This window comes from Nomascus leucogenys, chromosome 24 (assembly GCF_006542625.1).
Source record: "Nomascus leucogenys isolate Asia chromosome 24, Asia_NLE_v1, whole genome shotgun sequence".
NCBI lineage: Eukaryota > Metazoa > Chordata > Mammalia > Primates > Hylobatidae > Nomascus > Nomascus leucogenys.
In genome coordinates, this window is record NC_044404.1 from 11,781,758 (window position 1) to 11,798,099 (window position 16,342).

At 51.3% G+C, this 16,342-nt stretch overlaps 1 protein-coding gene across 1 annotated transcript in view; it reads right to left on the reverse strand.

Annotated features, from left to right (window-relative positions):
- C24H1orf127 (chromosome 24 C1orf127 homolog) overlaps positions 1–14,906 on the reverse strand; it is a 38,559-nt gene extending 23,653 nt beyond the window's left edge. The window contains exons 1-3 of the mRNA XM_030805475.1: positions 14,881–14,906; positions 7,398–7,498; positions 6,016–6,018 (exon numbers count right to left, since the gene is read on the reverse strand). Coding sequence (XP_030661335.1) covers positions 6,016–6,018; positions 7,398–7,498; positions 14,881–14,906 — 130 coding nt within the window. The remainder of the gene's footprint in view (positions 1–6,015; positions 6,019–7,397; positions 7,499–14,880) is intronic.
- Between the last annotated feature and the right edge of the window lie 1,436 nt (positions 14,907–16,342).

Genomic DNA, 16,342 nt, shown 5'->3' on the forward strand with positions numbered 1-16,342 from the left:
AAGGAAGAAAGGAAGGGAGGGAGGGAGGGAGGAGGGAGGGAGGGAGGGAAGGAAGGAAGGAAGGAAGGAAGGAAGGAAGGAAGGAAGGAAGGAAGGAAGGAAGGGGAAGGGAAGGGAGGAAAGAAGGAGCTCCTCTCAGCCTGGCTTCAATGACATAGTCAGGAAAGGGCATGTAGGGGTTGTATTATCCTAACAGAGTGACCCTTTACTCCATACAGAGGTCACAATTCACAGAATGTCCAAGGAGGAAGAAACTGTTGGGGAGGTCCTCAAATTCCAGCCTGCAGGCCGGGCACGGTGGCTCACGCCTGTAATCCTAACATGTTGGGAGACCGAGTCAGGTGGATCACTGAGGCCAGGAGTTCGAGACCAGCCTGGCAAACACGATGAAACTCCGTCTCTATTAAACAATACAAAAATTAGCCAGGCGTGGTGGCACTTGCCTGTAATCACAGCTACTCAGGAGGCTGAGGCAGGAGAATCGCTTGAACCTGGGAGACAGGTTGCACTGAGCGGAGATCATGCCACTGCACTCCAGCCTGGGTGACAGAGCGAAACTCTGACTCAAAAAAAAACAAAAAACAAAAAAAACAAGAATTCCAGCATGCCTACAAGTAACTTGGGCACTTGTTAAAATACAGATTCAGTAGGTCTAAGGTGGGGCCTGAGATTCAGCAGTTCTACCAAGTTCCCAAGTGATGGCTGCTGGTCCACGGACAACACTTTGAGTAGCAAAGTCTTGGAGGTCATTAAATCTAAACTTTATGTTTTATAGGCGGAGACAGGGAGCAATGTGACTTCATGGTACATGTGTGAGTACTCACCAGGCGTGGTGGCTCACACCTGTAATCCCAGCACTTTGGGAGGCTGAGGAGAGCAGATTGCTTAAGCTCAGAAGTTCGAGACCAGCCTGGGCAAAAGCAAGACCCCCATCTCTAAGAAAAAAAATTATTGTCTAAATTAGCGGAGCGTAGTGGTGCATGCCTGTAGTCCCAGCTACTCGGGAGGCTGAGGCGGGAAGACTGTGAGCCCAAGAGGCAGAGGCTGCAGTGAGTCCAGCCTGGCGGACAGAGTGAGACCCTGTCTCAAAAAAAAAAAAAAAAAGAGCATAGGCACTGGTGTCAGTAAGCATCTGGGTTTGAATCCCAGCTCTGTTGCGTGGATGTGTGTGTGTGTACCTGTTGCTTAGTTTCAGTTTATTTCTGTGAATTGATTGTATGATAATGATGGTGATGATAGTAATAATAGTGATGGTAGTAGTGGGATGATATTGATGGTGATGGTGGTGATGATGATGTTAATGGTGGTGATGATAGTGATGGTGGTGATGGTGGTGATCATGATGGTGATGGTGATAATCGTGGTAGTGATGGTCATAGTGATGATAGTGCTGGTGATGGTGGTGATGGTGTTATTTGTGGTGGTGATGATGGTGATAAAAGTGATATGATGATTACGGTGATTATGGTGTCGATGGTGGTGGTAATGATGGTGGTAGTGATGATGGTGGCGTTGGTGCTAGTGACAGTGATGATGGCAATAATAGTGATGGTGATTATGGTGGTGATGGTGGTGGTCATGTGGTGGTGGTGCTGGTGATGATGATGGTGATGGTAATGGTGGTGATGGTGGTGACGATGGCAATGATGGGACTTCATAGGATAGATGTGAGACTTTAATGAGTTAACGCATATAAAAGTCTTTACAGGGTGATCACTGCAGAGCACTTGCCTAAAGGTGACAGCTCTTATAATAATAATAATTACCGTCATCCAGAGATGAAAGGACTTATCCAGGAACAGTGCAGCAGGACCAGCGGCCCAAACTCCACGCCATCATTTTCCAGCCCATCACAGAGCCAGACAGAGTATTACAGAAATCGAGTAAACGTTACAATACACATGACGCTGAATCAATAACGAACCCAATGTTGTGTTCCTCTGCGGTTATGAGACGTATGTCTGACTCCTACAGGCCTCAGGGCTTCATTGTGGACACAGCCTCCCACTGTCTAGGAGAGCTGGTGGAGAAACTGGGAGGTCTGCCCTGAATCTGCTTGACGTGGATATTGGATATTCACGTGCACTTTAAAAACTACGGGCCGGGGCCGGGCACAGTGGCTCACGCCTGTAACCCCAGCACTTTGGGAGGCTGAGGTGGGTGGATCACGAGGTCAGAAGTTAAAGACCAGCCTGGCCAAGATGGTGAAACCCTGCCTCTACTAAAAATACGAAAAGCAAATTAGCCGAGCATGGTGGCACACGCCAGTAATCCCAGCTACTCAGGAGGCCGAGGCAGAGAATTGCTTAAACCTGGAGGGGCGGAGGTTGCAGTGAACGGAGATCATGCCACTGCACTCCAGCCTGGGTGACAGAGCAAGACTCTGTCTCAAAAAAAGAAAATTATGGGCCAGGCACAGTGACTCATGACTGTAATCCCAGCACTTTGGGAGGCCGAGGTGGGCAGATCACCTGAGGTCAGGAGTTCGAGACCAGCCTGGCCAACATGGCAAAACCTCATCTCTACTAAAAATACAAAAATTAGCAGGGTGTGGTGGCGCGTGCCTGTAATTCCAGCTACCCAGGAGGCTGAGCCAGGAAAATCGCTGGAACCAGGGAGGCAGATGCTGCAGTGAGCTGAGATGGCGCAACTACACTCCAGCCTAGGCGACAGAGCAAGACTCCATCTCAAAAAAAAAAAAAAAAAGGTAGAGTAGGGGCAAAATGGCTCAGCCATGGAATTCTGCAGCTTTGCTGACCGCTCCAGGCAGAGAGCACAGCCTGTGCCCAGACCAGAGGGGAGAGGCAGTGTGCAATGTCCTGGTCACCCCTGACCCCAGCCTCTGCCCATCCCACCCCAGTCCATTCTTGACACGGCAGCCACAAGGGATCTTAAAATGGAAATGAGATCATGTCAGTCCCTTCTCAGAACCTTCAGTGGCTCCCCACTGCCCTTGGAATAAAATCCAAACACTTCCACAATCCATGTGTCCCTGAGCCAAGCTGGTCTTTTCTCTACCTCAGGGCCTCTGCACATACTGTTCCCTCTGCCTGAAACACCATTCCCGACTCTTCATGTGGCTGGCTCTTCTTCATCTGCAGGTCTCAGCTTAAATGTCACCTCCTCTGGGAGGTCCTCCCTGACCACTCCCACCCATTCTCTACCCTGGTCCTGTGTCTCTTTCCTTCCTGACTTGAGTCACTGTTGGGAATATGTTATCTAGTTGTTCGTGAGATTTCTGTATACTTCTCCTACTCGAGTGAGGATAGGTGGAGATAAGGTTGTCTCGCACTGAGGCAAAGAGAAGCTCAGGTAGGGGAGGGGCCGTGTCTGCCTTGTAGACCACTCTATCCCCAGGGTCCTCCCATGGACCAATGCCTGTTGGCCAGCAACTGCTCGGTATCTGGCCAGCAAAGGGCTGTGGCTGGAGCCTGAAGCTGGAGAATAAGAGAAGCCGTGACCCAGAAATTTGTCTTTTTCCCTTCTCCACCATGACACATAAACCACGAGCTCCAGGAAAAGGCATGAGTTATGTCTAACTTGTTCACCATGGCACCCCCAACACCTTGCCCTGTGCGTGGCATCCACAGAGGCGTGCTAAATATGGGTTAGGCACATGTTTTCATCCCAAGTACTCCAGTACAGAACACTGGAGTTTTCTGTAATCACACAAGAACAACAGTATGTGAGATTGTTCAGCCACAGGAAGTGGAATCTTGTTGGATGTAACCTATTTCCCCTAATAGAGCCCTGCCCAGAGTTGATAGAGAGCTTAAGTTAAATATACTCCAAGCTGGGCACAGTGGTGCACATCTGTAGATTCAGCTGCTCTGGAAGATGAGGCAGCAGGATCGCCTTTACCCAGTAAGTTGAGGTTTGAGTGTGCGATGATCATGCCTGTGAATGCCACTGCACTCCAGCCTGGGCAACCTAGCAAGACCCTGTCTCTGAAATACACACACACACAATCTAGCATTATTCTAAAACTGAAGAAATGGGAATATGGAAGAATATTATCTTCTGGGCTAATGTCTCTCTCAACAGAGACATTTAAGCCACCAGGAAGAACACAAGGCACCTGGGCCCTGGAGTTGGATGATCAGGGCTTAGACCCTGGATCAACCTATGTGACCTGGGGCGAGTCATTTAATCTCTCCAAGACCCCATTTCCTTTTCTGCAAAATGGGCACATGTGCAGTAAATAATTAACCTGGGCCCAAAGAATTGGCCCTTTGCCCCTCCTGGGTGAAAGCACCTGGGAAGTAAATTCTAAGCCCTTGGAATGTTTTGCCTGTTAAGAGTGTCTCTGTGGCTGGGTGTGGTGGCTTATGCCTGTAATCCCAGCACTTTGGGAGGCTGAGGCAGGAGGATCACTCGAGTCTAGGAGTTCAAGACCAGCCTGGGCAACATAGCAAGACCCCCCATCTCTAAAATAAATAAGTAAAAATTTAAAATTAAAAAAAAAAAAAGAGTGTCTTTGTTTACCTGGGGCATTGGGCCATGCCGTATAGCCTTTGCTAAAAATGTGATTAATGCTGGTGGCCTTGGACCATGTGGTGTCAGCTTAGCCTCTGGAGGGGCTCAAGACTAAAGTCAGGCCAGGTGCAGTGGCTCATGCCTGTAATCCCAACACTCTGGGAGGCCGAAGTGGGCAGATCACTTGAGGTCAGGAGTTTGAGACCAGCCTGGCCAACATGGTGAAACCCTGTCTCTACTAAAAATACAAAAATTAGCTGGGCATGGTTGCGGGTGCCTGTAATCCCAGCTACTCGGGAAGCTGAGGCAGGAGAATCGCTTGAACCTGGGAGGTGGAGGCTGCAGTGGGCCGAGATCACACCACTGCACTCCAGCCTGGATGGCAGAGCGAGACTCTGTCTCAAAAAATTAAAAATAAAATAAAAATTAAAAAAAGACTAAGGTCAGCCATGTAGGTAGTCAGCCATGGCTATGCAACTGACCTCCAGTAAACCCTCTGGATAGGAAGGCTCAGGAGCTCTTCTCAGGTCGGCATACCCTGTATGTATTGTCACTCATCGATGCTGAGAGAAGCTGGCCCTGTCTGTACAACCCCACGAGGAAAGGGCACCTAGAAGTGGTGGCAGTGGCTGCTGCCATCACACTGGCTGCAGCAGGGAGGTGCGGCTGGGGTTGAACACTCTATGGTGTGGGTGGGAGCTCTGCCCCTTCTGAGTTGGGACAGGAGCCCCTTGGCTGCCTCGGCAGCCTCCCAAACCGCAGCTGCAGACCCAGGCCTCCTGCTCTGTGGAGCAGGCAGGAGCCCCACCCTCCTGGATGGGGCTACAGCTGCCCAAACTGCAGCTGTGGATCGGAGCCTCCCTGTGCTCTTGGGGGAGGGCTAGGAGCAGGCAGGATCTGCCTTCCTGGGTGCAGCTGTGGCTGCCTTCCCAGGTGTAGCAGCGGTTGCCTTCCCAGGTGCAGGAGCTGGGTGTCTCTGCAGCCTGCACCCTCGGGGACCCCAGGAAGGACCCCCCCCCACCAAGTCTCTGCAAGCTCAGGGGTGTCTTCTCCTGCTGCCTGGCCTCTCTCCACTCTAGGGGCCTGCTCAGATCTCTTAGGGGATTTGGGGCCGAGCCTGTGGGCCATGAATGGCAGTGGGAGGCTGATTGATTCCTGGGTGGAAGGGGGGCAGGTCCCCAGTAAGGCCCCACCTGCGAGCCAGGGAGGGCCTGAAGGCTGCGGGCCGGGCTGCCAGTCCCCCAGACTGGAGTAGGGACTCGTGGTGCCTCTTTCCGGCTGGCCCATAGCTGCCCATGGACCAATCAGCACACACTTCCTCCCCTCAGGTCCATAAAAGCCCAGGGCACAGCCAGAGCCAGGCAGAGGACAGCCAGAGGAAGACGAGGGCAGAGAGGCGATGGGATGGGTTGAGTACCCTCTCTGCTGAGAGCAGCAGAGGGTGGGACGACCAGTGGGCAGAGAGAAGCTAACCGCTCTGCTGAGAGCTGCAGAGACCTGCAGAGATGTCCGAAAGACTTGCCTGTGGAGAGAAGCCACCCTCTCCAGGGCCTCCTGTCTGCTGAGAGCTGAACACTCCGTGGGAAGACCTGCCTACAGAGAGGAGCTACCCACTCCTCTGAGCTGTTCTAACACTAAATAAAACTCTTCCCCTTCTTCACTCTTCACTTGTCTGTGTACCTCATTCTTCCTAGACACAGGACAAGAACTCCAAGAACTCAGGCAAAGGTGCCAGTGGCCACAGAGGTTTCTGGCCAGAAAAATGACACCCCAGAGATCCCGTAACAGAAGCTTGCCCCCGGGTCTCTACTGTACTGCGCCCCATACACCTCTTCCCTTGGCTGATTTTAACCCACAGCATTTAACCATGAGTATCACAGCTTCTCTGAGCTCTATGGGTCCTTCTGGTAAATTATCACACCTGAAGGTGGTATTGGGCTCCCTTGAACTTGAAGTTGCTGTCAATAGTGAAGGTAGTGTTGGAGACTCCTGAACCTTATAGCACAAAAATAGCCCCTCTCTCACTGATATCAAGAAGTTGAAGTGAGGGCCAGGCATGGTGGCTCACACCTGTAATCCCAGCACTTTGGGAGGCCAAGGCAGGCAGATCACCGGAGGTCAGGAGTTCAAGATTAGCCTGGCCAACATGATGAAACCCCATCTCTACTAAAAATACAAAAATTAGCTGGGTGTGGTGGTGCACGCCTGTAGTCCCAGCCACTCGGGAGGCTGAGGTGGGAGAATAGCTTGAACCTGGGAGGCGGAGGTTACAGTGAGCTGAGATCGCGCCACTGCACGACAGCCTGGGCAACAGAGCGAGACTCTGTCTCAGGAAAAAAAAAGAAAAAAGGAGATGAAACGAGATGATGCATGTGAAACCCTCAGCACAGGGCCAAGCCCAGAGTAAGCGCTCAACAAAGACATGTTACTCCCACAGTGTCATCTGTTTGCTGGGTGGCTAAGTGCAGGGGCTCTGGAGGGTGAAATCCTGGCTCGCTACTCATTGCTATGGGACCTTAGACAAGTCACCCACTCCTCTGGACTTCACGTCATCATCTAAAAGTCTTGTTAGAATGAGTTAATTAATAGACACAAATCCCCCAAGACAGGCCCAGCACACGACACACGCTCCCTGTGCTAGTTTTTATTATTGAAACAAGCACCGAGCTCTGAGTCAGAGGATGCCAGGCCCAGCCCTAAGTCTGGCCCCAGCCAGCCACGTGAGCTCCAGCACTTGGCCTGCAGGAATGCCGCTTCCTTGTTGGGAGAATGAGAGCCTGAAATCCACGCATTGGTGAAGGCTTTGGAAGGCTTTCTCGCTTCCAAAGTTGCCCAGTGTCACCCAGCAGGTTGGTTCCCAGTCTGCTCATTGGGGAAATACCCAAAGCCTGATGCCAACCATAAAAGTGTGATTGATTTACCTGTTAAAACTTCCACTGCAGAGCTTGGCTTGTCCCTGTCTGACCCGAAGGAGAGGCTCCATGGGAACACCGTGGGCTGAACACAGGCAAGACAGACGGCCCTGCGGGAGAGGAGGGAAGGGGGTGGGGACATGCACCGCCCAGCCACTGCCTCATCTACCTTCATTCACTCATTGTATTTCTTTTTTTTTTTTTGAGACAGAGTCTCGCTCTGTCACCCTGGCTGGAGTGCAGTGGCGCGATCTTGGCTCACTGCAACCTCCGCCTCCCTGGTTTAAGCAGTTCTCTGCCTCAGCCTCCCAAGTAGCTGGGATGATTACAGGCACACGCTACCACGCCCGGCTAATTTTTGTATTTTCAGTAGAGATGGGGTTTCACCATCTTGGCCAGGCTGGTCTTAAACTCCTGACCTCGTGATCCACCCGGGTCGGCCTCCCAAAGTGCTAGGATTGTAATCCCAGCGTGAGCCACCGCGTCCCGCCCACTTGTTATATTTCTTTTGAGTGCCTACTATGCACAATGGCCAAGAGACGAAAAAACAACCATAAGTAAAGAAATAGAAGAGCTTCCTTCCCTCCCCCCCCCCCTCCCTTCCTTCCTTCCTACGGAGCGGTCGCCCTCTGTTGCCCAGGCTGGGGTGCAGTGGTGTGGTCTCGGCTCACTGCAGCCTCCCTGCCTCGGGCTCCCGTGATTCTCCTGCCTCGGCCTGCCGGGTGGCTGGGATTGTGGGCGCGCGCCACCGCGCCTGGCTGGTTTTTGTATTTTTGGTGGAGGCGGGGTTTCGCCGTGTTGGCCAGGCTGGTCTCCAACTCCTGACCTCGAGTGATCTGCCTGCCTCGGCCTCCCGAGGTGCTGGGATTGCAGACGGAGTCTCGCTCACTCGGTGCTCGGTGTTGCCCGGGCTGGAGTGCGGTGGCGTGGTCTCGGCTCGCTGCAGCCTCCGCCTCCCAGCCGCCTGCCTTGGCCTCCCAGGGTGCTAGGATTGCAGCCTCTGCCCGGCCGCCGCCCCGTCTGGGAGGTGGGGAGCGTCTCTGCCTGGCCGCCCATTGTCTGGGATGTGAGGAGCGCCTCTGCCCGGCCGCCGCCCCGTCTAGGAAGTGAGGAGCGTCTCTGCCTAGCCGCCCTGTCTAGGAAGTGAGGAGCGTCTCTGCCTGGCCACCCATCGTCTGGGATGTGAGGAGCGCCTCTGCCCGGCCGCCCCATCTGGGAAGTGAGGAGCGCCTCTGCCCGGCTGCCCATGGTCTGGGATGTGAGGAGTGCCTCTGCCAGGCCGCCACCCCGTCTAGGAAGTGAGGGGCGTCTCTGCCTGGCCGCCCCGTCTAGGAGGTGAGGAGCGCCTCTGCCTGGCCGCCCCGTCTGGGAAGTGAGGAACGTCTCTGCCCGGCCGCCCCGTCTGGGATGTGAGGAGCGCTTCTGCCTGGACGCCACCCCGTCTAGGAAGTGAGGAGCGCCTCTGCCTGGCCGCCTGGTCTGGGATGTGAGGAGCGCCTCTGCCCGGCCGCCCTGTCTGGGAGGGCAACAAGCTGTATCCATGGGCATCAGCAGCAGTTTACTTATGCAAAAGAGACAAGAATGGGATAACGGAGCACTTCAAATTACTACCAGAAAAAAAATATTTCTCAAGTGTGTCCTGGCTAATAGAGAAATAATTTACCCAAAATTATAAACAAGACATTGTTTATAATGATGGTGCCACTGCACTCCAGCCTGGGCGACAGAGCTAGGCTCCGTCTCAAAAAAAAAGAAAGAAAAAAAAGAGAAAGAAATTGGAGTCAACTATATATTGATATCCAGATTCTAAATATTAAGTATCAATTTCTCTTTTAATCTTGGACGTCGTGGTGGAAGGAAAAATCAGTTAGCAAATAAGCAATCCCAGAAAAAGTGTAGCTATTTGATGCCTTTATGCCTTAAGACAATGTTGAACGCAGTGAGAAGGATAGGTTCCCTTTACTGAATGTTTTTTGTGAAAAATTAGTTTTTCACTGCATTCCAGACCTAAATCAATGTGTACTACTTTGGACATTAGCCTTTGAAGAAGGAACAGCTTTTTCTCTTCTGGCACCACAGTATATCTGCATTTGATTTTTTTCCCATTGTGCATGAGCACCTCATGGGCCACAGAGATGTGCTTTGAGAGCACCCTGAGATGAAGTTTATTTTAAAAGGAACAACAACCAACACCACCACCAGCCGCACAGGGGCTGTCCCATGTACATTATTATCATCTCCTTGTGTTATGAGTGTTGATTTTTAGAACACAATTTGGAAAGTGCTAATTTAGAATATTAATGTCTTTAATTTTACTTTTCATTCTGTAAACACAACTAGCTTATAAACAATTTTGTTTCAAATGCAAAAATAAATAAATAAAAATAAATAAAAGAGAAGAACAAAATAATCTCAGATAATAATCAGGCTCAGAAGAAAATGAAACAGAGTGGTGAGATACAGAGAGCCTGAGAGGACCTCTGATGGGGAGGTCAGTGTGAAAAGATCATTCTCAAAAAAGGCAACGTATATTTTAGGCCGGGTGCGATGGCTCACAGCTGTAATCCCAACACTTTGGGATGCTGAGGCAGTGGGGAACGGCTTGAGCCCAGGAGTTTGAGATCAGCCTGGGCAACATGGCGAAACCCTGTCTCTACTAAAAATATAAAACATTAGCTGGGCATGGTGGTGTGCACCTGTAATCCCAGCTACTCGGGAGGCTGAAACAGGAGAATTGCTTGAGCCCAGTAGGCGGAGATTGCAGTGAGCTGAGATCTCGCCACTGCACTCCAGCCTGCGTGACAGAGTAAGACTGTCTCCAATAAATAAATAAATAAAATGATGAATCTGTAGTAAAGATTTTATTAACTCATTATTAGTGAGGGAACCAGGCAGAGGTTACAACCAGTTCAAAGGAGAAGAAAGAACAGATACATTTCTAGATCAGGATGCAAACAGACACCAAACTGGCTTCTTCCACAGTGGGGAAGGGAAGCCAATGGAACCTCCCCTGATGAAATTTATTCGCATGTCCATAGGCAGGAATCGGTTGCATTGCCATAGGTTCTCTACGACTTAGAGCACCATAAAATAGCACAAAGCTGATGAAAGGCTGGAGTTAGACAGCAGGAAGCCTCTTCTCCAAACAACACTTAGTTTTCCATTGGATTACCATTTCCATCAGTAACCTTTAAAAATAATATTTTTGGGCCGGGCGCGGTGGCTCACGCTTGTAATCCCAGCACTTTGGGAGGCCGAGGCGGGTGGATCACGAGGTCAGGAGATCGAGACCACGGTGAAACCCCGTCTCTACTAAAAATACAAAAAATTAGCCGGGCGTGGTGGCGGGCGCCTGTAGTCCCAGCTACTCGGAGAGGCTGAGGCAGGAGAATGGCGTGAACCCGGGAGGCGGAGCTTGCAGTGAGCCGAGATCGCGCCACTGCACTCCAGCCTGGGTGAGAGAGCGAGACTCCGTCTCAAAAAAAAAAAAAAAAAAAAAAAAAAAAAAAAATAATAATAATAATAATAATAATAATATTTTTGTTTATTCCAAATTTCTCTTTTTGCCGGGCGCTGTGGCTCACGCCTGTAATCCCAGCACTTTGGGAGGCCGAGGCTAGCGGATCATCTGAGGTCAGGAGTTCAAGACCAACCTGGTCAACATGGCAAAACCTCGTCTGTACTAAAAATACAAAAATTAGCTGGGCATGATGGCACATGCGTGTAATCCCAGCTACTCAGGAGGCTGAGGCAGGAGAATCGCTTGAACCCAAGAGGTGGAGGTCTCAGTGAGCTGAGATCATGCCATTGCACCACTCCAGCCTGGATGACAAGAACAAAACTCCACAGTAAAAAAAAAAAAAAAAAAAAAAAAATTAGCCACTATGCCTGGCTAATTTTTTAGTATTTTTTTGTAGAGACGGGGTTTCACCATGTTGCCCAGGCTGGTCTCAAACTCCTAAGCTCAAGCGACCCACTCACCTCGGTCTCCCAAAGTGCTGGGATTACAGGCGTGAGCCACTGCACCGAGCCCCCAAATTTCTTTATGTCAGGTAAAACATCACTGAGAGGTGACATTCGAACAAAGATGGTATGTATGTCATGGCATCCCGCTGGGCATGGTGGCTTATGCCTATAATCCCAACACTTTGGGAGACTGAGGCAGGAGGATCACTTGAGCCCAGGAGTTTGAGACCAGCCTGGGCAACACAGCAAGACTCGATGTCTACAAAAACATTTTAAAATTAACCTGGCGTGGTGGCATGCGCTTGTGGTCCCAGCTACTCAGGAGGCTGAGGTGGGAGGATTGCTTGAGCCTGGGAGGTCTAGGCTGCAATGAGCAATGATTATGCCACTACACTCCAGCCTGGGTGAGAAACCGAGACCCTGTCTCAAAAACAAACAAAAAAAAGAGTCCCATGCAAAGACCTGGGGAAGGGCATTTCCCAGCAGAGGAAATAGTCAGTGCATAGGTGCAAACAGTCAGAAATGAGTTTGGTGTGTTTGTATTTAAGGACTCAAAAGAAGGTCAGTGGAACTACAGCCAGTGACAGAGGGGCCGCTGGTGGGCAAAAAGGAGAGGGGCAGGCAGGAGCCACGGCCAGGGGCGCAGACTGGGGTTTTTCCGTAAAAAATGGTGGGAAGCCCTGGGGAACTCTAGGCAGGGAAGGAAGAGGATCTCACTTTTTTTTTTCTTTTTTGAGACTGAGTCTCTCACTCTGTCACCCAGGCTGGAGTGCAGTGGCACAGTCTCGGCTCACTGCAATCTCTGCTTCTGAGGTTTAAGTGATTCTCGTGCCTCAGCCTCCCGAGTAGCTAGGATTACAGGCGTGTGCCATCACGCCTGGCTAATTTTTGTATTTTTAGTAGAGTCGAGGGTTTCACCATGTTGGCCATGGCTGGTCTTGAACTCCTGGCTTCAAGTTATTCACCCACCTCAGCCTCTCAAAATGCTGGGATTACAGGTGTGGGCCACCGCACCCAGGGCAAGGATCTCACATTTTAAAAGACTCTGTGGGAAGCTGAGACTGTAACTATTTAAAATGACTGCAGGCAAGAACCTAAACTTCCCACAAAGAAGCTTTCCTTAGAGGAGTTCGGGAAATAATCCTGAAGCCAGAAGCTGGAAAGAAAGAATGACAGGGAGAGATTGGCAGAATGTGGAGCACTGAGAAAGCTCCTGCCTTCTGGTGGGAGTGAGCTTGGTTCAACCACTCTTGGGAACTGGTAGAATCTACTAAAACTGAACATTCCTCCACCCTTCGACCCAGCGCTTCCGCTCCAACTGCAAGGCATGCACAAGTGCATCAGAGGACACGTCCAAGACTGTTCATGGCAGTGCTATTATTTCCTGTAACCTGGAAACCACCCCAATGCCCAGCAGTGGTAGAATGGACCCATTGTGGTCTACTCCTGCAATGGAATACTGAACTGCAATGAAAAGAAAGAAACTACTATAGGACGGGTGCAGTGGCGCACGCCTGTAATCCCAGCACTTTGGGAAGCTGAGGCGGGCGGATCACTTGAGGTCAGGGGTTTGAGAGCAGCCTGGCCAACATGGCAAAACCCTATCTCTACTAAAAATACAAAACTAGCCAGGTTTGGTGGCGTATGCCTGTAATCCCAGCTACTCAAGAGGCTGAGGCAGGAGAATTGCTTGAACCCGGAGGCGGAGGTTGTGGTGAGCTGAGATTGCACTATTACACTCCAGCCTGGGCAACAAGAGCAAAACTCCGTCTCAAAAAAAAGAAAGAAAGAAAGTTTAAAGTTTAAAAAGCAATGTGAAAAGGCAGGAATGGGTGCTGCATTTCCTTCTAGGGCTGCCCTCATTGAGCCATTCAATTCCTGGGTGGGCAGAGGGCCAGGGCCTCAGGCCCAGCCCAGGGAGGCCAAATGCCAGGGCCCACAGTCTCCCCAGAGTGGGTTGGCAAAGAATGACAGGACTGGTTCCCCAGCCTGGAATCTAAGCTGAGCCTGCAGCCTTCGAGCTGGGAGGAGCTTGCGGCTGCCTGGCTGCCCCACTGCCCCGCTTCATTTACTGAATTCAGAAGCGCCTGTGGCGAGCCTCTCCCATGAACTCTGGTGTTGAGCCCCGGCCTCTGCGGGGACCCCGACTCTGCTGTTACACAGGGAATGCTGTCTGGAATCGGCCCAGTGGCAGGTGGGGGATAGACAGCTCTCCGCTCCGCCTGATGCCTGCTCCTGTTCTCCTCCTTGAGCATCAATCAGGAGAAAGACGTGGGTTTGGGTTTTTCCCCCTCACTTCTCAGTCCAGCTGGGGCAGACCCGGAACTGCCCCATCCCAGTCTCGGGGAAGACATGATGCTCCATCCCCCAAAGCTGAGCCCCTTCATGGGGCATCCAAGAGAAGGCAATGGGTCCCCAGGACAGGGCCCGGACCTCCCCCTTGCTCGCCCGGCCCCACAAAGCCCCACTCAGCTTCTCCACTGCCTTCATTGTCTACAGACTTCAACCTCACAAAACACCCAACAAAAGCCCTGCAGTCCACGGCCCAAAGGCCACAAGCCAGCTATTGTGACATTCAAGCTGGCCTGGGAGGCTTCACTTCCCACTCTCAGGAGATTTTAAAGTATTTCTTAAAAATGCATCTCAGATGGGGACAGGAGGTAGCAATTCTGCTGCCAAGGAAAATGAGATTTTGGCCAAGCGCAGTGACTCATGCCTGTAATCCCAACACTTTGGGAGGCCGAGACAGGAGGATGGCTTGAACCCAGGAGTTCAAGAGCAGCCTGGGCAACACAGTAAGACCCTGTCTCTACAAAAAAATTAAAAAATTACCCAAGTGTGGTGGCACATGCCTATGGTCCCAGCCACTCAGGAGGCTAAAGTGGAGTGATCACTTGAGCCCAGGAGTTAACAGATAACAGTGAACTATGATCACGCCACTGCACTCCAGCCTGGGCAAGAGAGCAAGACTCTATCTCAGGAAGAAAGAGAGACAGAGAGGGAGAGAGAGAGAGAGAGAGAGAAAGAGAAAAGAAAGGGAAGGAAGGAAGGAAGGAAGGAAGGAAGGAAGGAAGGAAGGAAGGAAAAATGAAATTTTCTCCTAATCCTTACAATCGAATAGCTAGTGACCATGACTCCTATCATTTGAAAACTCCTTGAAATCAAGCACCTCTTGGTCAACTTGACCCCTAATTTGTTTTTTTTTAAGGACCCTCTAAGACAAGGAAGTCGTGTTCCGTTTTCTCCCAACCTTCTGGAAATCCTTCCCAAGATGGAAGGACTGGAATTCCAGAACAAGGGATGACAGGAGCGTGAGAAAGGTGGGAGAGACTGTGGCTGGACCTCACCTGAGAAGGCCAGGCCTTCCCAAGGCATCCATGTGCCTGGGCCCCTCACCCACTTGGCCCCCTTCCTTCTTAGATGCAAGGCTTCTGATTCTGATGGAAGATATTTGGCTTCTTCAAGGAGTGTGAGCACACTAAGCATGCCACTGGCTTCTCCCAATTCCTGAATAAGGGACACTTACCAGGCAAGTGCCAGGGACCCCCACATCCTCAGGCCCAGCAGCTCTCTTCTGCCCTGGGAGAATTTAATCTGAAGCAGTTCCAAGCAACTAAACAAAAGGTTGGCTCCTCCCCTTCCCCTCCAGTGCAGGTCTCAGGGGTCACTCAGGTGCCAGAAAACACAGGTGGGTGTCAACACTCTCAGCTCCTCCCCATCCCTCTGCATAGGTGAGATGAATTGCTTTAGCCGTGGGAGCTCAAAATAAGAATGCGGATCAGAAGGCTGAAGATGAATTGGTCCACTGAGGCTGGAGTGCAGGCCCTCAGCCTCTGCTCCCGGGAGAAGCCTGTCTCTGTGCCCAAGGAAGGAAAGAAGCTGAGAAACTGAGCTTCACCAGAGGAACAGTCACGCTCTCTTGACGGGGTTTCCCAGAACTCTGCTCCAGGCCCCTCCTGGCAGAGTTCAAAAGGAGCTGAGGGGCCAGGCATGGTGGCTCATGCCTGTAACCCCAACACTTTGGGAGGCAGAGATGGGCAGATCATTTGAGGCCAGGAGTTTGAAACAAGCCAGGGGAACATGGCAAGACCCTGTCTCTACAAAAAATTTAAAAACTAGCTGGGCATAGTGGCATATACCTGTGGTCCTAGCTACTCAGGAGGCTGAGTTGGGAGGATTGCTTGAGCCCAGGAGGTTGAGGCTACAGTGAGCCGTGACTGTGCTACTGCACTCCAGCCTGGGCAACAGAACAAGACCCTGTCTCAAAAAAAAAAAAAAAAAGGCCAGGGCCGGGCACAGTCGCTCATGCCCATAATCCCAGTGCTTTGGGAGGCCGAGGCAGGCAGATCACCTGATGTCAGGACTTCGAGACCAGCCTGGCCAACATGGTGAAACCTCATCTCTACTAAAAATACAAAACTAGCCAGTTGTGGGGGTGCACGCCTGTAATCCCAGCTACTTGGGAAGCTGAGGCAGAAGAATTGCTCGAACCCGGGAGGCGGAGGTTGCAGGGAGCCGAGATCGCACCATTGCACTGCAGCCTGGGTGACAAGAGCAAAACTCTATCTTAAAAAAAAAAAAAAAAAAAAAAAAAGACCAGGCGCAGTGACTCACGCCTGTAATATCAGCACATTGGGAGGCCAAGGTGGGTGGATCACCAGGGCAGGAGTTTGAGACCAGCCTGGCCAACATGATGAAACCCCGTCTCTACCAAAAATACAAAAATTAGCCGGGCTTGTTGGCGGGCACCTGTAATCCCAGCTACTCTGGAGGCTGAGGCAGGAGAATCGCTTGAACCCAGAAGGCGGAGGTTGCAGAGAGCTGAGATCGTGCCATTGCACTCCTGCCTGGGCGATAGAATAAGACTCCGTCTCAAAAAAAAAAAAAAGGAAGAGGCGATTAGGGCATGGACACATATGGAGGAATGAACATGTGAGGACACAGGGAGAAGACGGCCAGCTGTGAGCCAGAGAGAGAGCTCTGGAGAA